The 24,312-nt window shown below is 58.0% G+C and overlaps 2 protein-coding genes across 4 annotated transcripts; one reads left to right on the forward strand and one right to left on the reverse strand.

The window, feature by feature from the left end:
* Positions 1-51: 51 nt before the first annotated feature.
* CHRNB1 (cholinergic receptor nicotinic beta 1 subunit) lies at positions 52-10,409 on the forward strand. 2 transcript variants are annotated; one of them, XM_045890038.3, is made up of 11 exons: positions 52-185; positions 270-409; positions 968-1,012; positions 1,527-1,636; positions 1,722-1,830; positions 2,145-2,292; positions 2,613-2,822; positions 5,789-6,012; positions 6,527-6,711; positions 7,039-7,186; positions 7,476-10,409. In XM_045890038.3, the coding sequence occupies exons 1-11, from the start codon at positions 128-130 to the stop codon at positions 7,614-7,616; spliced, it is 1,518 nt and encodes a 505-aa protein (XP_045745994.1). In that variant the 5' UTR covers positions 52-127; the 3' UTR covers positions 7,617-10,409. The 2 variants fall into 2 exon arrangements, with proteins under 2 accessions (XP_045745994.1, XP_045745995.1); XM_045890039.3 differs by having other exon boundaries at positions 6,530-6,711.
* On the reverse strand, positions 10,347-23,871 carry ZBTB4 (zinc finger and BTB domain containing 4). Of its 2 annotated transcripts, none has more exons than XM_045889980.3 (4): positions 23,800-23,871; positions 15,938-16,007; positions 14,410-15,506; positions 10,347-13,703 (listed from the first exon to the last, which is right to left on the reverse strand). In XM_045889980.3, the coding sequence occupies exons 3-4, from the start codon at positions 15,495-15,497 to the stop codon at positions 11,747-11,749; spliced, it is 3,045 nt and encodes a 1,014-aa protein (XP_045745936.2). In that variant the 5' UTR covers positions 15,498-15,506; positions 15,938-16,007; positions 23,800-23,871; the 3' UTR covers positions 10,347-11,746. The 2 variants fall into 2 exon arrangements, with proteins under 2 accessions (XP_045745936.2, XP_045745934.2); XM_045889978.3 differs by lacking the exon at positions 23,800-23,871 and adding an exon at positions 16,244-16,314.
* Between the last annotated feature and the right edge of the window lie 441 nt (positions 23,872-24,312).

Genomic DNA, 24,312 nt, shown 5'->3' on the forward strand with positions numbered 1-24,312 from the left:
CCAAGTCCCAGGGGCGGGGCGGGTGGGCTGGCGGCTGCCCCCAACAACAGGTGCACATTCCTGGGCGCCTCGTCATTTCCCCTGCGCTGGCGAACCGAGCGAACTCACTGAGCAACGCGGCCGGGCTATGACCCCAGGGCGGCTGCTGCTGCTGCTGGGGGCGCTGGGGGCGCCGCTCGCCCCTGGTACGTCTGGGCCTCGGGGGGGCAGTGACGGGGCCAGGGGTCGTGGCCGGGCGCGGTGGCTTCACTTCGTGCTCTCCTCTCCAGGCGCCCGCGGCACGGAGGCGGAGGGCCGGCTCCGCGAGAAGCTTTTCTCGGGCTATGACAGCTCGGTGCGGCCGGCGCGGGAGGTGGGGGACCGTGTCGGGGTCAGCATTGGCCTCAGCCTGGCGCAGCTCATCAGCCTGGTGAGGGCGCACGCCGGGGTGGAGGCCGGGCGCGCTCTCCGGATGGGGGCGTGGCTTTGGGCGGGGCCGGAGCGGGGGCCGTCTGGGGGCGGGGCCTGGGGCGAGGCCAGGCCGGGAGATGGACAGGCCGTTAGCAGAGATTGGGTCGAAATCGGACCAGTGGACGAGCTGTGGGCGTGGCTGCTGGACCGGCCGCGGGTAGAGCCGGGTAGGGCGAGGAACCCTGAAGTGAGGCCGGGGCTACGGGAAGGCTGGGGGGCGGGCCTTGAGGCGTGGTCGCAGGCTGGGGCGGAGCTTGGCGCCGGACTAGGTCGGGAAACAACAGCGGGCGGAGATTCAGGGTTGGGTGAGTTACGGGCTGTGGGTGGGGCCCGGGACGGCCGGAAGTTTCCGGGATAGAGGCGGGGCTTAAGTCAATTCCGCATCTAGGAGGCGGGGCTTGGAGCCAAGAGAGAGGGGCTCAGAAAAAGAGGGGTTTCCAGAGAGAGCTTGACCCGCCGAGCCCCTTCATTTCTCTCTATTCACATCACCTCTACCCTTTAAACTTTTCCCTTCTAGAACGAGAAGGATGAGGAGATGAGCACAAAGGTGTACTTAGACCTGGTATGGAGACCCCACGGGGTGGGAGAGGGCGTCCCGCTGCCTTTCCAATTTCCTCCAATGTCCCGCTCAGTAAGAGTGTATCTTGCATCACGACCTCAGAAAACATAACGGAGCGGAAGCTTCAGGAGACAGTACCTATCTTTACTATGGGAGTTGCATTCCACACATTTCTTATTCTAATTTTTTTAACAATGTTTTGGGGGCCGCTAACTTGATTCCCGACCCACTAAAGGGTCGCTAACTGCAGTTTGAAAAACAGTTTTAGTGGCTAGCTAGTGCAACCTCCTCATTTTTACAGACTAAAAACTGGGGGCCCAGGGCGAGGGAAGAGGAAATTGGCTGATGGGGTCCCAGCGAGTAAAGGTGCAGCCGGAATCAGAACCCCGACTTCCAGGACCATAGCCCAGGCCTGTCGGCTCCCCTTCCTTGCACTCCCTCTCCGGCTTCCTCCGGACATCCCACGTCCCCTCCCAGGCTCCAGTCCCGGACAGCCCCTCAGCCTCTGCTTCCACAGGAGTGGACTGACTACAGGCTGAGCTGGGACCCCGCGGAGCACGACGGCATCGATTCACTCCGCATTACGGCTGGATCCGTGTGGCTTCCGGACGTGGTGCTCCTAAACAAGTAAGATCTTCCCCGAGGCGGGGAGGTGGGCGGGGCCTCCGGAGGGCGGGGCCTGATCCCGACCGAGAAGGTTCCTCCCCCGCAGCAACGACGGAAATTTTGACGTTGCTCTGGACTTGAACGTCGTGGTGTCCTCCAATGGTTCCGTGCGCTGGCAGCCTCCCGGCCTCTACCGTAGCAGCTGCAGCATCCAGGTGCCCGGGCTTCCCCTGGGAACCCTGCTTCTTCCGAGACACGGCCTCCGCAGCGACTCCCGTCCCTCCTCCATTATCCCCCATAACCCTCCCATATCGCTCCCGTTGCGTTGTTTCATCCTCTCTGCCCACTGTCGCTGACTTGCAGTGTTTCTCAGTGACCTCGCTCCCGTTGCCCATGGCCTCCCCTAATAACCTTCCAATTCGTCTGTGACCCTACATCCCTGTGACCTGCCTAATGACCTCCCAACGCCCCCAGCCCCGAACAGTTCTCTGGCAGCTCTGGTGACACCCCCCACCCCCGCTCCATCCAGGTCACCTACTTCCCCTTCGACTGGCAGAACTGCACGATGGTGTTCAGTTCCTACAGCTACGACAGCTCCGAGGTCAGCCTGCGGGCCGGCTTGGGTCCTGATAAGCAGGAGCGGCAGGAAGTGCACATTCATGAAGGGACCTTCATTGGTGAGTGGGCATGGCTCCCACGTCCATGGGCTTTATGATTTCCAGTTTCTAACAGGCTGATAAACACCCTCCTCCTTCGGCAATGCCCAGTACAACCTGTGGGGTCGGGAAGGTAAGTGGGACTCTCTACATTTCGCAGATGTGGAAGTGGAGACTCGTTCATCAGAGATGGGCTGCCCAGCCCAGTGTCCAGCTAGCGCCTTATCATATCAGCCACCCTCGGGTCTAGGATGTGGCAGAGCAAGCCATATCTGGCAGCAATAAGGACAGGTCCCACATCTGTGTCCCTTTCTTCTCTCCTCCCCTCTCCTTCCTCCCAGAGAATGGCCAGTGGGAAATTATCCACAAGCCTTCTCGGCTAATCCAGCCTCCAGCGGATCCTAGGGGAGGGGGGGAAGGACAGCGGCAAGAAGTCACCTTCTACCTCATCATTCGCCGGAAGCCTCTCTTCTACCTGGTCAATGTCATTGCCCCATGCATCCTCATCACTCTCCTGGCCATCTTCGTCTTCTACCTGCCGCCAGATGCAGGTAAGGGAGGGAAGAGCTGGCAACCCTCCTTCTTACCAGTTGCTCAGCTTCTTCCTGTCCACCCTGAAACCAGGCAAGGTTTTTCTGCCAACCCAAGCCATCATGGATTGTGCTTCAGCGATCTTGCCCAGGTTTTCCCTTCAACCAGAGTCTTCTCATCTGGATCCAGGTTTTCCCTCTAACCTCAGGCTCTGCCTCCCCTCTGCTGCCCACTTCTCTCCGTCCAGGAACTCCTGAACTCTTTCCTTCAGAATCCTAAGATCTCATCCTTGGAACCAACAAACTCCTGTGGTTAGACAACTCTCCCTTTCCCTTTCCCCATTCCTGGTATACTCCCCCCCACTCCCCCCCCCCCCACACCTACTAGTCCCTTGGAGATTCCCTTGGAAATAATAGCAACATTTCTCTAGGGGGCAGCATAATGTAGTTACAGAGTAACCTTGGGCAGATTCCTTCCTATGTGTCCCTACCTAACAAGATTATTTTGAGGATTAATGGAGTTAATAGAACTATGCCTGGTACCAAGTAAGTTCTATGTAAATGTTATTATTTTTACTATTTTTGAGCACTTCCTATAAGTAGTACAGTTAACATGTTACATACATTTTTTTTTAAGATTTTATTTATTTATTTGACAGAGAGAGAGTGACAGCGCGAGAGGGAACACAAGCAGGGGGAGTGGGAGGGGGAGAAGCAGGCTTGCCGCCAAGCGGGGAGCCCAATACAGGGCTCGACCCCAGGACCCTGGGATCATGACCTGAGCCGAAGGCAGATGCTTAGCGACTGAGCCACCCAGGCGCCCCAACATGTTACATACATTAACTCAATTCTTTTTTTTTTTTTTAAGATTTATTTATTTTAGAAGGGGGAGGGGCAGAATGAATCTCAGGCCGACTCTGCGCTGAGCGCAGAGCCAGACACGGGACTCGATCTCGTGACCCAGAGACTACGACCCCAGCCGAAATCAACAGTCGGACCCTTAACCGACTGCACCACCCAGGCGCTCCTACGTGAACTCAATACTAATCTTTAGAACAACTCTGTGAGGTGAATACTGAATTGTCTTCCCACTTTACAGAGAAGGACAAAGAGGCTGAGAGAGTTTAAGTCATTTGCCCCACATTATAGTTAGAGGTAGTGTCGCGATTCCAGCTCTGGTTGGTGCCAGTCTGATTCTGAGACTGAAATCCTTAACTCTGGTATTTAAAGTATGCTTTCCTTCTCTCTGGCATCAAGTTCTCTGTCTAGGGAAGGAAAGTGATCCAGCTCTAGAACACACTTCCAAATGTAACTTCTACTTCCTCCCGGAGCAGAGCAAATCTTGGAACCCAGTATTATATAGGACTTAAGTAGAGCAGACCATAAAAGTTTTTTATTTCGATACCTTCCTTGAAGTTTGAGGTGCCTATTTTATGCCACAGGAATATTCAGCCACCTGGCATATCCTTATATACTTTGTTTCCTTTTTTAGATCCTTCAAGTTGCTATTTAGTTCCTTTTAAAAAGCTACAAGGGTTGGTCTATTCATTCACGCAATGATATTTGTTCAGCATCTATAATGTGTTAGGTAGGCACTAGGAATACATCAGTGAATAAAAGAGACAAAAATCCTTGCCCTTGTGGAGTTTACATTCTAGTGGGGAGACAGTCAATAAACAAGATAAATAAATCTATTGGATAGTATATTAGAAGAGGACAAGTCCTAAGGAGGAAAATAAAGTAGGAAAAGTGGTTAGGGAGGATGAGAATGGGGGTAGGGGTTACAATTTAAAATAGAACAGCCAGGGGGCACCTGGGTGGCCCAGTTGGTTCAGTGTCCGGCTCTTGATTTCTGCTTAGGTCATGATCTCAGCGCTGGGCATGGAGCCTGCTTAAGATTCTCTCCCTCTCCCTCTGCCCTCCCCCCGCCAAAAGAATAAATAAAAATAAAATAGAACAGTCAGGGGACCCTTGACTGTTGATCTTGGGGTTGTGAGTTCAAGCCCCACACTAGGTGTAGAGCACGTGACTCTTGATCTTGGGGTTGTGAGTTCAAGCCCCACACTAGGTGTAGAGATTACTTAAAAATAAAATCTTAAAAAGATAGAGAATGGTCAGTGAATGCCTCAATAAAAAGGAAATATTTGATCAGTATTTGAAGGAAGAGTTGAAGGGGGTGAGAGAATGACCCTGGCAGATACCTGGGGGAAGAATGTACCCAGTGGAGTTAACAGTGAATGCAAAGATCCTGAACTGGGAGTGAGCCTCGTGTATTCACGAAATAGCCAGGATAACTGAATGAAGGAAGCAAGAGAAAAACAGTAGGAGATAAAGTCAGAGAGATAATGGGAAGAAGGCCTTGTCAACCACACTGAGGACTGGCTTTTATGCTAAAGAAGAGGAGAAGCCACTGGAAGGTTTTGAAGAGAGAAGGGATACAATCTGATTTACATTTTAACAGGATCAATCTGGCTGCTCTGTTGAGAACAGTCAGCAGGGGGAAATAGGATGAAGCAAAGAGGAGGCCTTTATAATAACTCAGACCTGAGGTAATGGTGCTTTGTACGAATATATTTTGAAGGTACAGCCAGTAGGATTTGCTATGGATTGGATATGGGATGAGAGCGAGAGAGGAGAGTTGAGAATGACTGATAGGACTTTGGCCGGAGCCCCAGGAAAGATGGATTTGCCATTCATGAAATGTGGGAGCCTGTGGGAAGGTTTGGGGGTCAGGGGATTAGTTTTGGGACATGTTAAGTTTGAGACGTCTATTGGACATCGAAGCAGAGAGGTTAAATCAGCAGATGGCTATAAATCTGGGGTTTAGGAGAGTAAGTCTGGGCTGGAGGTATAATTTTAACAGTCATCTGCATGCAGTTGGCCCTTCCAAAAGCCTGTCCTTGTGTGGGCTGGAGGTCACTGAAAATGCCATGGAAATTGCCTTCTGGCAAAGCCTAATCCTTCTGCCTTCCCCTCTGGCCCGCAAGGAGAGAAGATGGGGCTGTCCATCTTTGCGCTGCTGACCCTTACCGTGTTCCTGTTGCTGCTGGCAGACAAAGTTCCTGAGACCTCCCTGTCTGTCCCCATCATTATCAAGTACCTCATGTTTACCATGGTTCTCGTCACTTTCTCAGTCATCCTTAGCGTCGTAGTCCTCAACCTGCACCATCGCTCACCCCACACCCACCAAATGCCCGTTTGGGTCCGCCAGGTAAGATGTCCTCCTCTGACCTGTGTTAACTTTCAGTCCCGGTGTTCGTTTTTTGTTTTTTGTTTTGTTTTGTTTTTTTTTTTTGTGCAGGTATCACTCCTGCAACCCGCCTACCAACTTCAACCTTCCCTTTCTCATACCTAAGGGAGAACTGCAACTCCTGGTGGAATGTTCTAGTGCCGGGGCCTGTTGGATGTTGAAACGTTGCGCAGTTAACTTTACCCTCCCGACACTGTCATGTCATAGATTCCTTACTTTCTTCGTCAGTACTGCTCATACTGGGGGTCTCAGGGAAACATTCATTCGCAGGGCCAGGTCCTGTCAGGGTGGAAGCCCTCGGAACTTTCCTTTCCAGCCGGGACGCCTCGCAACCCACTTAGGAGCTCTGGAGGCTCTGTGGCTGGGGGGACGCGCGCACGCATGCGCGGGGATGGGCAGGTGGATGGGAACGGCGGGCCGCTTCCCTTGCGGTCTGAAAGCGTGAGAGCCCCCGCCAACACGCCTTTCTACTCAGCAGATCTTCATCCACAAACTCCCTCTATACCTGGGTCTGAAGAGGCCCAAACCTGAGAGAGACCTGATGCCGGAGCCACCTCCTGCAGCCCTCAGGGATTCTCCAGGAAGTGGCTGGGGTCGGGGAACAGATGAATATTTCATCCGGAAGCCACCGAACGATTTTCTCTTCCCTAAACCCAACAGGTAGTACCTACTGCCCGTCGCTTACAAGCAAGGGAGAGAGGGAACTACAGTTCCCAGAAGACTGTGCGGAGGCAGGCGGCTTAAGGTCCCAGAAGATGCCCTTGGGCATCATGGGAATTGTAGTACCCCCCCCCTTCCACCGCCTACTTTGCGGAAAGGCGGAGACTAAAGCGTATAGAGATGGGAGGAATTGCGGAAGGCTAGAGAGGTCGCCGCTGGCGGGGAGAGCCTAAAGGGCCTTCTCACGTTTTGAAAACTGACAAGAGTGTTGGAGGAAGGGGTCGGGACGGAGCCTTGAGCCTGGCCAAACTGTCGCGCCTCTTCCAGGTTCCAGCCTGAACTGTCTGCCCCGAACCTGCGGCGACTTACCGATGGTCCAACCCGGGCTGTGGGCCTGCCTCCCGAACTACGGGAGGCCGTTTCCGCCATCAGCTACATCGCTCGGCAGCTGCAGGAGCAGGAAGACCGCGACGCGGTAAGTCCAATGAGGGTGGAGCAGGGCGGGGCCTGGGTGGCCTCGGTTCCGCCCGCAGACCCCGGCTCCGCCCCAGCACCCGCTCTTGTTTCTGATTGGAAGCTCGCCTCCCTTGGTCCCGCCCCCTGCTTTCCGACTGGTTCCTCGCTCCATCGGTCGTCCGCAGTTTCGTTTTCCTCGGTCCCGCGGCCCGCCCCTGTCTCTGAGCCGTGGGAGAAGGGCGAGGGTACCGGGCAGGCCTTCCCTGGGGCTCCGGAGCTCAGGGACCGTGTACTCTGCCTACCCCCAGCTGAAAGAGGACTGGCAGTTTGTGGCCATGGTAGTGGATCGCCTTTTCTTGTGGACCTTCATCATCTTCACGAGCGTTGGGACCCTCGTCATCTTCCTGGACGCTTCGTACCACTTGCCCCCTGCCGACCCCTTTCCTTGAGGACAGAGGGCCAAGACGCAGGTCCTCGGCCAGCTGAACTGAGAGTTGGGCAGCGCTGTCAAGGCCTGTGCCTTTCTGCCTCTCGACTGCACTAGGAATCCAGGCTTCCCATATCGTTGCCTTTCTGGGGAGAGCGCCCAAGTGGGACGGGGCCAACTGAAGCCCTGGGCCCCACCAGAAAAGCACTATCGGTTTATTTATTCTTTGGCTTCTCGTAGAAGTTCCTTTGGATATCAACACTAGGTTGCCAGTAGAACGGAACAAAGAAGAAGTAGACTGTAAGCCCTAGGAGGGCAGGAACTGCGTCTTGTTCACTGTCATACCCCAGTACCTGACACAGGCCCTGACCTATAGGATAGTAGGCGCTTCACATTTGTTGAGTGATTAGAGAATTTTTTTTTTCCTGGAAGGAACTACATCAGTTCCTTCCTTCCAGTAGTGCTTATGTTTGCATGTTGGGACTAGTGGTCATTCTCTTTGTTTTTACTTTCCTGTAATTTATTGTTTTGTAGTAAGTGTTATCCTTAGGATTAAAAAAAAATAAAAAGGTTATTTCTAAAAGGATGCATTTGTAATGAGGGGGGAAAAGAGCACTTTAAAAAACCTTCATTCAGGTTCCAGCTTTGGTGCTCAAACTTTGGATAAGGTACTAAGCCGCTCTGGGCCTGAGATTCCATGACTGTAAAATGAAGCTAAGAATAGTATCTGTCCCCAAGTCTGAAGGTCACATGAGAAGATGGGAGCAAAAGCTCTACACAGTATACATCAGAGTTTGCAAACTGGTGTGTTTGTGTGACTTGTGTTGTTGGCCTGCACAATTTTTAGTGTGAGTTAGCTAGTTTAAAAATCTGGATATTGCAGAGAGGAATTTGGATTTCTGGCTTCTCTTGGGGAAAAAAAAAAAATTAAACTACAGTAACACCGGGCCTGATTCCCCTGTTGGCAGCAGCCTGCTAGTGCTGATCAGTGTGACGGCCCACCCTGGTCAAGGTATTTGCACCTCAAAGCCCCCACCCAGCCGACCAGCTTGGCTCATTTCACTTGCCCGTTCCTCCATAACATTAGACAAAATCAAGGGGAGGGGTGGGGAGATGAGTTGAAGGCAATGAGAGGCTAGGAGTAGAAAAAGAAAGGTGGTGGTATCTCACGACCATCCCTCACTTTATGCCCATTTCTTTTCGATTTGGAGAGCGGGTTGCACCAGGTGTAAGGCGCACGGGACATTAGGATCTTGTGCCCAGCAGGCTGTGCGAACTGGGCTGAGTTAATGTTTCTGCCTGGAGGTCAGACCAAAGTCAGCTTGAGCCCTAGTGGCTGCAGCCGTTACAGGGACGTACGCAGGGTCACCAAGCCCTCACACCTCCTCAGCTGCTGGAGGCTGTGCCCTCAGAGGGATCATACAGCCGCAGCTCCCAGGATCCCTGGGAGACAAGGGAAGCATGTCCCTGTCCAGCCGACTCCCCAGCCACGCAAATAAGTGCACTTGGCATCCCAGTGCGGAGCACAGTTTGTTTGTCTTGTTGGTTTATTGGCCTAGAGAATTGGACACACACACAGATGCGGAGATAAATATTGGTCAGTTTCTCTAAATCTGGGTCCTCACTACGTATAGAGCTAGTCTGTAGGATTCTAAACCTTGCGTGCTGTGGCACAGAACCAGTGGCCTTTCCACTCCACCATCACCCTTCTCCCCAGAGAACATGGGGAAAGAGGGCACAAACTGACAAGACTTGAATAGTTTTCAAAAGACGGAATTGCAAAATCCCAAATTTCCAACATCTGAAATTCACAATATTCAAGTTCCCCAGCTCGGATACACGTATTTTAATCTCCAATTTGCCGCAATCTCATTTGTTGCCCAGAACCACCAAATTCTGGAAGCTAGTTTCCTAAACCATATTTTCAAAAAAATAAGTGCCTACGATCTCAGTTCTCCCGAAAATGTCTGTGGTTTTGGAATTTTGACCTGTTCTGAAATTTCAAATCCCCCGGTCCATCCTCAACTCCTTCCGTTTCCTGTGCCTTTCTGCCTCAGAGGAGTGCAGGTTAAGGATATAGGAGAGCTGTCATCATGTCTGCCCCCTGCCTCCAAGGCTCTGTCTCCCTTGTGGTTCCGCTGTGTGTGTGTGCGTGTGTGTATGTGTGTGTGTATATATATATGTGTGTGTGTATATATATATATATAAAATTTGTGTGTAGATATATATATATGTATTCTTTATTATGTTCTTTTTTCGCAGTTTTTCTAAAGTGCCAGAAACGAGATTTGTGGGAATTTTTTTAGTGATTTTTTTTTTTTTTTTGCATTTCCCGTTTTAAGCATTTTACCCCCTTAAAAATTGGAACTTGGTACATTCAGTAGGAACTCTTCACTCGGACTGTGGCCAAGACCAGGAAAAGTGCAAAGAGACAGAGGAGGAGAGAAGGAATGACACTCCTCCGTGGTTAACATTCAGGAGCCTGTCAAAAACCTCCCCCTTCCTGTAGACTAGGAGGGTAAGAGGAGGCAGGAGGATGCTCCTGGTCCTTCCCACAAGCTCACCTCCCTCCAAAAGCCATGATCTTGCCCTTTCAGCCACGAGAGAGGGCAGCCATCTTGGCCCCGGAAAACAGTAGCTGGGATTAAGCTCCCATCTCAATGGTGGCAGCATTTCCCCCTTTTAAACTGCACTCCTCTAATTCCCATTTATCAGATTTGCTCCCCCAAACTGACTCTCCCCTTGTGAGCTGTTGTTTTTTTTTTTTTTTTTTTTGGGAGGGGGGAGGTGGGTGGGATGGGAAATGTTCATCCAATCACAGAGTGGGGACGGCCGGTCGTCAAAGAGAATTAGGAGCAAACATTTCTTCAACTCCCCCACTGGAAGGAAACATACGGACCCCTGACCAGGGTTAACTAGTGCAAATTAGGGATTAGGGACTGTTTAAGGTCCCTGCGCCCCATCCCTAGGCTGGGATCTTTGGGTGTGGGGAACTGAGTCAAAGATGGGGTGTAAGGTGCTATTCTGGAGGAAAAGTTGGTGGGGATACCCCAAAGCCCACCAAGGGAGTAGGATGGTTCCCCAAAAACCACCTGGAGTGAATGGTGAGGGAAGCGACACTGGGGAAGATGGAGGTAAAGGTAAGGATGGGAGGTCATGTGCAAATCTTGGGCTTACCCACCCATCCAACCCCCATCACTTTTCTGGCTATTTGGTCTAGTCTGGGAGAAACCATCAGGAAAAAAAACAAAACAAAACCAGGGAGAAAGTAGATTCCCTTCCCCGTCCCATATGGAGCTCCCTCCTCCTGGCCCCCAAATCTGATTTAGCCCAGAAGAGGCCATAGGTAGAGGCAGGAAGAGGTGTGATCTACTCACCTCTTTGCCTTGGAAGAATCTGGGGCTCACTGGATTTGGGGGTCAAGATAGGGCCAAGATTAGTGCTGCCCTGGGCTGGGAAAGTGCTCAGCCGTGGAACAGATGGGTAGCCCTCCCCCCAACACCTCCTTGACCTGGATTGGAAGAGGCCATCTCCAGAGTCTAGGAGAGGAGGAATATGGAAGATCTAAAGGCATGGAAGCCAAGGAGACAGGGACACAGAAACCCACCCCTGGGAAGAATGGAAGCCATGCTTCCAGATGGGCAGGTATCAGGTATCACAATGGTCTGGTCCAGGCCCTGGGCCACGAAGAATGGAATGTGCTAGGAAGCATCTAGGCAGGGGCTTAGAGAAAGCTTCAGAATGAGGGGAGGTCACTAGGTGAGAGAGATGGTTCCCCCCCCCCCCCCGGGTTTACGAATCAGGAGGGTAGGTTAGACATTCAGAGCTGGTGGGGGCCGTGAGTAGAGATTCATATAAGTATATTGCTCAGTTGCCCCAAGGGCTGGAGAAAGGATGGGAGCTGGCCCTGCCCCTCATGGAGGCCATTCCCTGGAGGAGAACTGAGAGGGGAACCACCCAAGATCCCTTCCCAGGAGATGGGAAAACTACAATCTCACACAAAGCAGCCTGACCCCTGAGCTCCAGGGGCCCCCAAGTCCCTGCACAAGAGTGTGGAGGGGCTCCCAAGGGGCAGGGAAGCCAGGGAGCTGGTAGTGGCAGGGGGGTCGGGGAGGGTGGCATCTGGTGAAAGGGGGGAGGTGGGCCCAGAGCTCACCCCACATCTCCCTTCTGGGTTCTCTCAAGCCCTGCCCTTTCCCCTTCTCCCTTAGGAGGGACTGGTGGAGGAAGAGTGGGCGGAGGTGGGGTTGGGGGAGTAGGGGGTGCTGCTTGAGGATTGACTGCGTAGCCAAAGACCCCTGGAAGGAAGGGAAGGGCCCCCCCACCCTTCTCGTCAGGTAGGACCATGTTAAGAGCAACCGGGAGAGCGGCCAGGTTGCTGAAGTTGTAAGGGTAAGCGGCCAGGAGCTGGGGGCCATAGACGAGCGGGTAGGGCTCTGGGTAGAAGGTGACTTTGGCAGCCCCCAACCCCTCCGCGCGGTCCCCCTCCCCGGCCCCCACGGGCCCCTCGCTGCCACTTTTCCCCCTCCCACCGCTAGGTTCCCTGCCGCTCCCAATCAGAGCCAGTGGAAATTCCTGCACAGGCGGATACGCATAGTTGCCCCCTCCTGCCACCAGCGGGGGCTCCTCACCCCCTGAGATGACAGGGTCCTGGAGAGAGGCGGCCTCGGACGCTCCCTCCGCAGCCGCAGCGCTCCCGCCACCGGCCTCGCCGCTGGACGAGGAGACTTGCATCTCCTGGGGGGCCTCCTCCTTGACCTCCCCGGCTCTGGCGCCGGCGCTGCCCTTGGAGTAGGCGATGACCGGCGTGGGGGTGCCCCCGGGCCGCTCGGCCGCGTGCCTCTGGCCGTGGCGGCTCAGGGCGGCCGCCGTCTTGCACACCTTGGCGCAGTGCGGGCAGGCGAAGCGGCTGGAGGGCCTGCGGCCGGCGCGGGGGCCGTGCGCGCCGCCGCCGTGCGCCTCCTGGTGCTTGCGCAGCTTCCTGAGGCTGGCGAAGGTCTGGGCGCAGTCCGCGCAGCGGTGCCTCCGCTCGGCCCGGGCGCGCCCCGCGGGGCCCTCGGCCGCCGGCGCGTCCTCCCAGCTCCTGCGCTCCGGCTTCTGTCTCCAGCGGGGCGGCCGGCGGCCCCGGGGCGGCGCGCCGCCGCCGCCGCCGCCCGCGCCCGCCGCCCCGGCCTTGCGCTTGGGCTTGTAGGAGTAGTAGGGCCGCCAGAGCTGGTCCTCCCCGCCAGCCCTCGACTCCTCCTCGTCCTCGTCCTCGTCCTCGTCCTCGTCCTCGTCCTCTTCGTCGTCCTCCTCCTCGCTCTCCTCCACCTCCTCTCCGCTCAGCTCCCCAGGGCGCAGGTCAGTCTCTGAGATGCGGCGCTTGACAATGGCCTCCTCGCCGATCCGCACGGTGATCTGACACAGTGGAGGTGGAGCCTGTAGCTGAGAGGGGCCCCGGCCAGGCCCCGCGGGGGGACCCCCACCCCCGCCAATCCCGCCGGCTGGCTTGGCCGTGTAGGTCAGAGTCCTTCCAGCCCGTGGGTTCCGGCCCTTGGCCTCCTCCGTGGCTGTGGCCGGCCCCGCGGCGGTGGCCGGGCTGCCCGCTGTGGCCGGGCTGGCTGGCGTGGCTGCAGGCTGAGGGGGAGGAGGTGGGTACTCACGTTTTTTGGGGGGCCTCGGGGGAGCAGTGTAAGTGATGACCGAGGCAGCTTGGGCTCCCCCCGTGTTGGCCGGCCCACCCCCTGCTCCACCACTGCTACTGCCCCCGTGAACAATGACAGAGGGAGCCGGGCGGGCGAAAGCGATGACAGAGGGTGGGGGGCCGGGCTGGGGGGCAGGCGGGGGTCCGGGCGGCGGGCTGGCAGGCATGGCTACAGGGGCCGGCGTGCTGAGGCTTGGAGAGAGGGGAGCCTCGGGGGCTCCCTGGCTGTAGGTCTTATAGGGCCGCTTGGCTGCCCGCATGGGGAGCAGGCGGTACAGCTTGAGGGTATTGAGCTTGGGCTTGTAGCCTCCATTGGGTGTCTTCTCACTGGCTAAGAGGCCGGGGCTAATGCCATGGAAGGCTCGCTGGTGGGTCTTCAGGTTATAATAAGTGACAAAGGTCTCCCAGCAGAAGATGCACTGGTACCTGGGCCAGGACAGCAGGGAACAGGGCGGGGACAGAGACACTGGAGTCAGGGGCCCTGAAGCCAGGGCCTCAGCTGCCCACGTCCTCCACTCAGACCTATGGCTCCCCCAGCGCTCACCCTCCTTTCATGCTGCTTGTCCCATCCTGCCAGCCTCAGGAGAGGTACCAGTCCTAGCTCAGTGCCCCCCACCGGCTGTGAGACGCTAGGCCCCAGCTGGTCCATCTGCGAACCGGGAATAATCACACGCCTTGCCTAACTCACGAAGCCTTCTTTGGAAGCTCCGGTGACAGAGCAGGGGGTGGGGGGGTGGGAGAATGTCTCATGAGCAGGGACGTATGCGGAAAGACACCTTCCGGCTCCCCGCGGGCATGTCTGCAAACCCCCCCCACCCCCCCCAACCCCCGTCTCTTCCTATGCGGGCAGCTTCCTCTTCCCGCCCCGGCCTTCCCCACAGCCCCAGGCCAGACCCGGCACCCAGAGGTGCCAGTGAGCATCGGGGGCAGGGGGCCGAGGCTGGAGGGAGGCGGCTGCCCCAGTGACGGGGAGCAGGGGTGAGTGGGTGAGCGGGCCGCTGTCGCCGCGACTCCCTGGGCCCCACGCTCTGCCCGCTCCTCCCCGCTGCGGTCCCTGGCGCCCCGACTCCTGCCCGGCTCCCAGCTCCGCCGCCACCACCCGGGCCCCGCCTCCGGCCGCCGGGCCGCTCACCTGCGCTCCCCAGTGTGCCACACCTCGTGCTTGGTTCGGTACTCCGCCAGCGCGAACACCTTCTCGCAGTAGCGGCAGGGGTACTTGCGCCGCCACGAGTGCACGTTGCTGTGCCGCTTCAGGCTGGACAGGGTCACGTAGGAGCGCTCACAGGCGGCGCACACGTACAGCACGTGGCCGCCCACCACCTTCACCACGTGCTCGGGGCCGCCTCGGAAGCCCACCGGCGCGGGCAGGGCGGAGGCGTCCACTCCCGCAGGACCGCTGGGGCCCGAGCCCCCGGAGCCCACCCCCGCAGACCCCCGGGTGCCGGCCCCCCGACGGCACTGTGCCTCGTGGGTCTGCAGCCGCTTGGGATGGATGAAGCTCTTCCCGCATCGCGGGCAGGGCAGGGGCCGCCGGGACAGGGGGGCCTGCGAGTCGGAGGCCTGGGCCTCAGCCCTGTCGCCCTCCCACTCCCCGGCGGGCCTCGGCCCAGGCCCGAAGCTCTCGTCTGCGGGCTGCGAGGCGGCCATGGCGGCTGGGGCAGGAGGTACCCAGGCATCGCCTCCCTCCCCCAGGCCCTGCAGGCGCGAGATGCCCAGACGCCGCCCCAGCGCTCCGATCTCCGCCACCGCTGCCCCGTCCCCTCCGCCGCCGGGTAGGGCAAGCCGGGCACTGTAGATGAAGTTGAGGACATCAGAGAAGGCAGCTGCTGGGACCCCTGGCAGCTCCAGGACCCGGGGCGGGGAGGAAGTGGGGGGGGAGGCCGGAGGGGGGGAAGAGGAGGAAGAGGAAGAAGAGGAAGAGGAAGAAGAGGAGGAGGAGGAAGAGGAAGAAGAGGAGGAGGAAGAGGAGGCAGCTGTGGTGGTGGCGGGGTTGGGGGCAGGGCCCCCAGTAACTGGTGGGAGGGGCAGCGGAGCTGAAGCGAGCAGGGCCTCTCTGAAGAAGGGACTGGAAGCAGCCAGGACACTGCGGTGAGCAGGGAACTTGGTGTCTCCAGCTATGAGGGTGACATCACAGAAGAGGCCGCGGAGCCGCTGCTCATTGAGCTGGCGCAGGACGGCGGGGGCATGGGACGGGTCCGTCACCTCTGCTGGGGGGGGCATGGCGCCAGCCTGGATGGGAGAAGCAGCCGGGGGCGGGGTGTCAGAGGCCGGGCGGAGGGGCGGGGCCTCTGTCATCAGGGAGGTGAGTTGGGAGGGCGTGGGGGCGCTGCTGTTGGTCAGAGACTGGAGAAAGACTGACACACTTCCGGCCGCAGAAGGCAGGGGTTAACCTTAGCCACGCTCGTCTGGCCAGCATCCAACCCCAGGATGGCAAACGCTGGGGCTGGAGGCGGCCAGGGCTGGCTCAGGTCATGGCGAAGGTCAAAGGCTCCCAAGTCCGCAGACCAGAGACGTCAGCAGTGGTCACCTTTCTCCGGCCCGGAGGACGAGGAGGCCCCCAGGACAACTACTGACCACTGACCACTTCGCAGGGCGTCCCAGCCTCGAAAAACTGCCTCGTGTCCGGTTTCCCCCCGGCTGCGGGCGCTCGCCCGTCTCACCTGAGGGCACAGCCAACATGGAGCAGAGCGGGGGTGGCTCAACGAGTCCCTTCTGCGGGGCCTCTTCCTTCTGGGGAGAAACAGACCGCGTCCTCAGGAAGGGAGCTGGCCCGGAAAGGACCCCAGGAGGTGGGGGCGGCACCCGGGCTGCTCTGCAGACCCTGACCCCCTCCCGGGGGCCTGTCAGGTTCTTGGTTAGCTGCATCCAGCTGGGGCTAGGAGGGCACACACTTCTTTGCAAAGCCCCGTTCTGCTGCTGGCCCGGAGAAGTACCAGCACGAGGTAATCTGCACGCTCCCAATTCACCTCCACACAACACGGCGGCGTAGCTCAGTCCCATAGGTCCAGGGAAGCCTCTTGGATCACTCTCAAGTCCCTTTGGCCCAATCTTCAGGGCTCAAAAGAAAATCAAAGATTTGCATGTTGTCTTTCAGTATAATAGCCTCATTTACGTATCAAAATAGATTTACTAGAGTTTTTTTATTGGGCCCAACTGCTAGACAGTCAATTTAGCAGAGGACCTGCACATACCCACACACACACCCCAGTCCCATAACTCTTGGAGCAGGTTTCTGGTGCCCGGTGACCACCAAAGACCTCAGACCGATCCATACACACACGCCCGCTTGCTCCAGTCTCTGGAGGGCACTGGAAAGGCTGTCAGACCCAGCATGAAGCAGCTTGGGTCCCACTCCTTACTCTGAACGCTGGTGGCTTTGGGACTTTGGCTTAAAAGGGGGCAAGGGAAACGCAACCCCCGACCTCGGCTCTTGCTGGAAGGCCCATCCGAGAGGAATAGCAGGCGACCCCGATTTGAGCTGTGGCCCCTCTCGTCCACCCTCCAGGAAACCCGGGAAGGCTCTCCTTCCCCACGCCCTGGGCCACATGCAACCTCTGAGGTACCCTGCAGCGGGAGTTCCTCACAAATCCCCCCTCCCCACCAAAACACCATGCTCTTTTCCCCTTTATTAGTCATACGATCTGGGCTGCAAAGCCTCCCTGCCACGGCCCGTGTCATGTTCCCAAAAAGACTGCTCTGATTCCTCTCCTGGAGGAGGAAGGTGGTAAAGGGGGGTGCTATTCAAAAGCTCTTAACAGTCCCAACTGCGAGGCACACGCCAGTACTGGGTCAGGTGGTACCCCTTTAGATGCTGGATCGAAGGGGGCGGGAATCCTGCAGAAGCACCCCCATCCCCTACAGAAGCTGCCCCGCGTGCGGGCTGCTGTCCAGTTCTGGTGGTAAGGTGAGGAAAGAGGGAGAGGGCTCCCCCCTTCCATGATAGCCCCCTGGGCCGCTGGGCCCCCCGCACCTCCCCCCTCCGAGCGCCAGCACTTCACTTGCATGACCTCCTCCACTCCTCATCACTAGCCTAAAGGGAGCAACTTAGTTTCCCTGTCATAGAGATTTTATTTTTAAGTAATCTCTACACCCAATATGGGGCTCGAACTCACAACCCTGAGGTCAAGAGTCGCATGCTCCACCGACTGAGCCGGCCAGGTGCCCCAGCTTCCCATTTTAAACAGAAAGCCTGGGTGGCTCAGTTGTTAAGCATCTGCTTTCGGCTCAGGTCATGATCCCGGGGTCCTGGGATCGAGCCCCGCATCGGGCTCCCTGCTCGGTGGGAAGCCTGCTTCTCCCTCTCCCACTCCCCCTGCTTGTGTTCCCTCTCTCGCTGTGTCTGTCAAATAAAATCTTAAAAAATAAAAAAAATGGACAGACTGAAGCTAGAGATGCCAGATAGCTCACCCAAGGATGTGTGATCAGCTAGTACCTAGGGCTGGGGTCTGATACGGGGAAGTCTGGCTAGAAAGCCTGTGTTCTTGGGGTGCCTGGGTGGCTCAGTCGGTTAAGCAGCTGCCTTTGGCTCAGGTCATGATCCTGGGGTCTTGAGATCGAGCCCCACGTCTGGCTCCCTGCTCAGCGGAGAGCCTGCTTCTCCCTCTGCCTCTGCCTGCCACTCTGCCTACTTGTGTTCTCTGTCAAATAAATAAAATCTTAAAAAAAAAAAAAAAAGGCTGTGTTCTTGACCATAACTGTGGCACATCAGGAAGGACAGGTTTCTAGCTGTGATATTGTGACACTGTAGGAAATATGTATATTTGGTCTTCATCCCCATTCCTGACATGGTGCTCCTAAAACTCTTATAATTTCCCAAGTGATAGGGGGGGCTAGGAGCATCTTTTGTGCTAATATTTGGTCTTTGACCCTGGTCCCTGACACAGAACTCCTAAATCCTCTGGAATTTCCTGGGTGGCAGGAGTATTTTTTGTTCTCAGTGAGGTGACCTTGGTGGTCTCCTGGAGAGTTTCAGGTTGGGGGCTGGTCACCCCCAAGCCCAAGCCATGTTTAGAAGCTCGGGGCTGGGCACTTGAGTGGCTCAGTCATTAAGCGTCTGCCTTCGGCTCACGTCATGATCCCAGGGTCCCGGGATCGAGTCCCGCATCGGGCTCCCTGCTCAGCGGGGAGTCTGCTTCTCCCTCTGCCTCTGCCGCTCCCCCTGCCCCCACTTGTGCTCTCGCTCTCAAATAAATAAATAAATAAATAAATAAATAAATAAATAAATAAAATCTTTAGAAGCTGGGGGCTTTCAGCTCACTCCCATCCTCCGCGGAGGGGAGAGGGGCCAGAGATTGAGTTAATAATTGATCATGCCTACGTGATGAAGCCTCCATAAAAATCTCTACACTGTGGGGTTCACAGAGCTTCTGGGTCAGTGAACACATTCACTTGCCGAGAGGGCGGCGTACCCCAACTGGCGCAGGTAGGAGGGCCTGCGCTCAGGACCTTTCCAGGCTATTCACATGAATTAGCATATCCTTTATTAGGCAATAAACCAGTAAACCTAAGTAAGCATCAACCTCAGTTCTACCGGGCCATTCTAGCAAATTCTCTAGCATATTCTCGAAGCTGAAAGGGGGGCCATGGGAAACCCCGATGTTTAGCTGGTCGGCCAGAACTATGGGAGGCCCGGACTTGTGGCTGACATCTGAAGCGGGCAGTCTCATGGGACTGAGTCCTTAATCTGCGGGATCCGACCGTACCCCACAGGGATGGTGTCAGAATCGAGTTGAATCGCAGGACATCCTGCTGGCACCCGAGAATTGGTCCGTGGGACGAGCACAGTGCTAAGCTTTTATCTGCCTCATCCCACGTCAACACTCAAAAGGACCCCCAGACAGCCACAGCGGGGTCTCTCATCAATCCCACTGTACAGATGAGTAAACTGAGGCTTTCAATGCGTGAAACTCCTCACCTGAAAGAGGAGAGGATGCAGTGGTGGGGCGATCCGCTCCCCCTGGCTCGCTGCTAACCAAGCCAGGGTTTGGACCCAGCTCCCCGGAGTTCAACTGCCCATCAATGGCGACTACCCTACGGGGTTTTACAGGAGGTGAAGACAGGAGTTATGTGACCCTGGGCGAGTTCCCTAACCTCTCTGTATCTCAGGCTGTTTGTCTATAAGGTGGGGATAATGAGTCCGTTCCCCCTTCGGAGGCTTGTCTGTAGACATTAAATGAGCTCATGACGTGGCAGTACCTAGTAGAGTACTTGGCTCTTGGTAAGTGCTCAATAAACGCTATCGCTCTTATTATTATCTCGGAACTCAGTCCCAAAAAGTAGTGGGGGGAAGTGGTAGAGAAGAGGAGGCAGAAATCGGGCTTCATAGCAGGTTGGTGGCTCTGCAGTTTTTAGTTTTTTATTTGTTTTCATGGTTTCCCTGCTCTTGACTGGCTACGTGATCTGAGAGGTGTGACCGAGGGGCGGCTCCGAGCGCCTCCTGCTGTTCCCTCTGCCCGAAATGTTCTTCCTCGGACAGCCCCACGCCTCACCACCCCACCTCCTTGAAGCCTAGCCTCCGGTCCCCTTCTCCTGGAGGCCTTCCTGGCCACCCCCGCCTCCCTGCACTTCCTAGTCCTCTCCTCTGTCTTCCTCCTTGGCACTCAGCACAACATACTGTTCATGGCTCTCTAGAACGTCAGCTCCGAGGGAGGGAGGTGTTCACTGCTTTGCTCACAGCTATCACCATTGCTTAGACAGGTGCCGGTCGGTACATAATGGGAGAGTTCCAAAATATTTTGGGGAGTGAATGGATCTGCCTCCTTCAAAAAGTCATCCCGGGGTCTGTCCACCCTCAGGAAGGAAGCCAGCCTCAGTGGCGGACTGAGCCGGTCAGCAGCTGGGGATGAGGAGGATGACGTGACCACGGCCGGCACACTCATGCTTTGCCTGATACACTCCCAGGGTTTTGTGTGGATTGTCTCACCGCATGATTTCCTCCGAGCGGCCATCCAAGGTTGGAATCTCTATCATCCCTATTTTACAGATGCAAAAACTGAGACCCACCAAGGGATATACCCTGCTCAAGGTCACTCAGCATGTGAGCCCCAGAGTTAAAATGCAGAACCGGGCTCGTGTGAACCTAGATGCAAAATCTTTCCCCTCTTCCAGGCCTCGGGATCCTGCCCTGAAGGGGCCTGTGGGCGGCCAGTGGGTCACAGAAATCACCACATGAGGTCTCACGTGCTAAGCCCTAACTGTGTCCCGTCTGACGCCGCCCTCTCCTTCGCTCCCCGCGTCCAGCCCTCCTCACCAGGCAGGGTCGGATCTGCGGCCCGGCTTGGGAATGGCTCCGGAACGCTTCCCTTCAACCCGCCTCTGGCCCCCGAACTAGCTCAGGCCCTTGTTAACACTTGCCTGGCCCAAGGTTATTCCCCTGCCTCCAGGCCTACCTCCCGGTGTCCTGTCCTCCTCTCCCTGAGGGGCCCTGTCCCCAGCCGGCTCAGGCTGCATTGGTCCTGGGCTCAGAAACCTTCACTGGCCCATGCTCACTCGGGAATAAAATTCAGATGGCTCAGCCAGCCATCTAAGGGTCCGGTTCCAATCTTCCTTTCCAATCCTGCCTTGCATTAGACTTCCTTCAGGCACCCAGGGGGCTCTCCCACCTCAACGTGCCCTCCCCCAGCCCCCTGGCCCCCTGCCCCCCCCCCCCGTCTTTGCCTGTGCTGTCTCTCCCACCAGAGACGCAGTCTCTCCCAACCTCTTGCCCAAAGGCCTCCAAAATGTAACTCAAATGCCACCTCCCTCTTGGCCCTCCCCTACCCAAAGGCCAAGGACAATCTCTCCTGTGCCTGGCTCATCAACACTGGGTGCCCCCGTGGCCAGCACCCAATTGTAGGTCCTCACTGCCTGGGCTGGGACTCCCTGTGTCATTGTCAAAGCACGCTGGTCTTCTGAGACGGACTGGTACAGGTTAGGTTCTGCAGAAACGGGGGAGAAGTGGGGGGGGGGGGCGTGCACAGAGAGGCCCGCAGAAAGCTTCGTTCGGAAAGGCAGCAGAGAACGGCCTGGAAGAGCACAGGATCTAGAGCTTTCCCTCTTACCAGCAAAGTGGCTTTGGGCAAATGACTTAACTTCTCTGGGCCTCAGCTGTCTCGTTGGAAAAAGGGAGATCATTCGAACACCTCCTTCCACGGGGTGTTGCAAAGAGTAAATGAACGAGCATATACAAAAGCACGGAGAACAGCGCCTGGCACACCGTACGTACTCGGTAAGAGTTTGCTGCTATTGTTATTAGCCAGGCCCTGAAGAGGGGCTCCGCAGAGCCCCCAGACTGGAGCTACCTTGCAGGTACATTTTCCACGTGCCATTTACGTCCTTGTTGGAAGACAGGCAGGGCAGGGATCTAGGCCCATTTTACAGATGAGCAACGGCTCGCTCAGGGCCAGTGCCAGGGAGGAAGCGGCAGGGCCAGGAGCCCTCAGTTCCAGTCCAGGCCTCCCTCCCCTCCAGCAGGCCCTAATGCACCTGCTGTGTGGGCCTCACACAGAGGCCGGCGGCCCCCACTCCCATCACACCGGACGGCCGACCACAGTGCCCTCCTAGCCCCCCTCCCCCCAGCCAGGCCCAGCACAGCACACACACCACTCACCCCTACACACACACACACACACACACACACACACACACACAAAGGTGAGGAAAACCTGTTCTGAGCAATCTGCCTAGTGAGCGAATTCCATTCCCAGACCCTTCCGCAGTGGCAGGAGCAGCGCCGCGTGCGTGCGTCACAGAAGAGCAGGGAAAGCAGAGGTACCCGGGAGGGGGGCAGAGAAGAGGGTGAAGCCGGAGGAGGGGACTGAAAACTTCGTGTTTCTTTTCTCCATGTCAGTGACCAGAGTCACACCCGGCCTTTACATAAACATGGCCAAGAAGCCACTGTGCCTGTGCAGGCTGTTTCCCTGCAGCCGCCAGGCCTCTCCTCCCGGTGACCCTGACACGCTGGGCGGGCCGCGAGGGGCAAGCACTGAGACCCCGCACAAAGACGCGCCGGGCCACCCCGACAACCCCCAGGCCTCCCGCCCGCTGCCCTTGCTCTGCCCCATATTTATCTCCCTGCCTTCTTCAGAACATACCCCCCAGCAGCCCCGCACGGCCGCTCGGACGCGCAGAAGGCAGGCACGCACACTCGGCCAGAGGCTGATCTCTCGAGGCTGAGGCCCACATTGCCCTTGTCACACCACCTCCCTCCCCACAAGTGTTTTCTGACCAGCTCGCCTCCCAGCCCCACAGCACGGACAGGCGCCCACAAACAACGTCACAAAAGAATCCCAGAGAGAACGTTACAGACACACAACCTTGCCCTCGCCCGGCTGCGCACAATCCCATAAACACAACCTGCCCATCTCCCCCCGCCCCCAGCCCCTCTCACAGCAGTGCCCTGGGCCCCACAAGTACCTGGGGACACACCCTGGGGGGTTCTCACTTGCCACAGATCCTCGGGACCTGAATTCTAGACCTGCTCCCCCCTGTGCAACTCACTCATAACACACAAACCCACAAAGCCAGCTGGCGGGCCATCCTCGCCAACACCGGGCCACACCTCGGCGGGGCACAGAAAGGGGACCCGGACGTGACACCTTCCGACCCAAAGGTACACAACAGCCCCCTCCGGACGGGCACATCCCCACGGCACGCTCGTGCCCTCCACAGCACATACGCTAACCACGCCAGCTATGCAGAAAACAACAGTTCATAAATAGTTCATATGTGCAAGAAAACACACGCCTGCATCAAACATACATAAAACCACACATCTGACTAACTCCGCATGGATTGTGCCCTGCTTTCCAATGCGGACCTGTCACCCAAAGCCACAGGGCCACCTCTTGTAATTCTGCCCCACATCTCTGGACACCCCTCCATCAGGCTCTCTGTCCCCGCGGCTCAGGGACGGCCCTACCCGCACCCCTGGCTGCCGGACGAGCAAACGGTGGTGCCCAGGACAGGTTTACCTTGCCCCACAACACAGCAGGAGACACACAATCTCCGGGACTCACAGCCACAACCTTGCCCCGACGGCACGGCGGCTCCGGGGCCCCCGCTCGCCCTGCGCACCCCGCACACCCCAACTCCGGGGCGCTGGGCGGCCCACCCCTCCCCCTCTCCGCCTGGCTCCTACGCCATCGCCCTCCCAGCAGCTTGCAGCGCCGGCCCGGGCTCACACCCGCCCCACCCCACCCCCAACCTGCCCCACGGGGGGGGAAGGGGGCACCGGCCTGCAGAATTAACCCTTCGGGAGGGGAGGGAGCGCGGCCCCCCTCCCCGGCCCCGGGCGATCGCGCCCCCGGGCCGCCGCCGGGTCGGACGCCGCACCGGGGCCCCCTTAGTCGCCCCCCAGCGCCGCGCGCGCCTGGAGGCGGGGCCAGGCTCAGCCCCCGACCCCTAAGCCCCCAGGTCAACCCCAGAGGGGAGCGGTCGCGGCGCGGGGCGCGGCCCGGGCCCCCGCGGCGCCGGGCAGCGGGGAGGGGGCCCGGCTGTTGGCTCCGGTCCGCCCTGGCCCTGCCCGGTTCGCCCCGGGGCCCACCTGACTGCGATGGCGCCGCGTCTGCCAGGCCCGGCTCATCCCCGTGGCCGCCCCCGGCCGCTCCGGTTTCGCCCGCCTCCAGCTCCGGCTCCGGCTCCGGCTCCGGCCCCGGCCCCCCCCAGCGCCCGGCCCCGGCCCGGCCCCGCCGCCGCCGCCGCCGCCGCCGCCGCCGCTGACATCATCGGCTCCCCCCCGCCCCGGTCCTACCCCCACCCCCACCCCCGGAAACAGTACCCCCCCAGCGCCGCCGCCGCCGCCGCCGCCGAGAGGAGGCCGGCGCAGCGCAGCCGACACCGACGCAGGGCTCCGCGCTCAGGCTCCGGGGCGAGCGCGCCCGACGGCCTCGGCCCGGACCGATCCCGGGGCCGGAAAGGCGCAGCGCCGGGCCGCCGGGCGGGTGGACACCGAGCGGGCGCGGGCCTGGCCGCGGCACCCCCGCAGGCCCGCGCGACCACCCAGTCGCGGGCAAGGGACGCCCCCCGCCCCCTGCACGCCCTTCACTCGGCGGGGCAC

Source organism: Mirounga angustirostris, unplaced genomic scaffold, assembly GCF_029215605.1.
Source record: "Mirounga angustirostris isolate CCGP_5_RB_7025 unplaced genomic scaffold, mMirAng1.0.hap1 SCAF_17, whole genome shotgun sequence".
NCBI lineage: Eukaryota > Metazoa > Chordata > Mammalia > Carnivora > Phocidae > Mirounga > Mirounga angustirostris.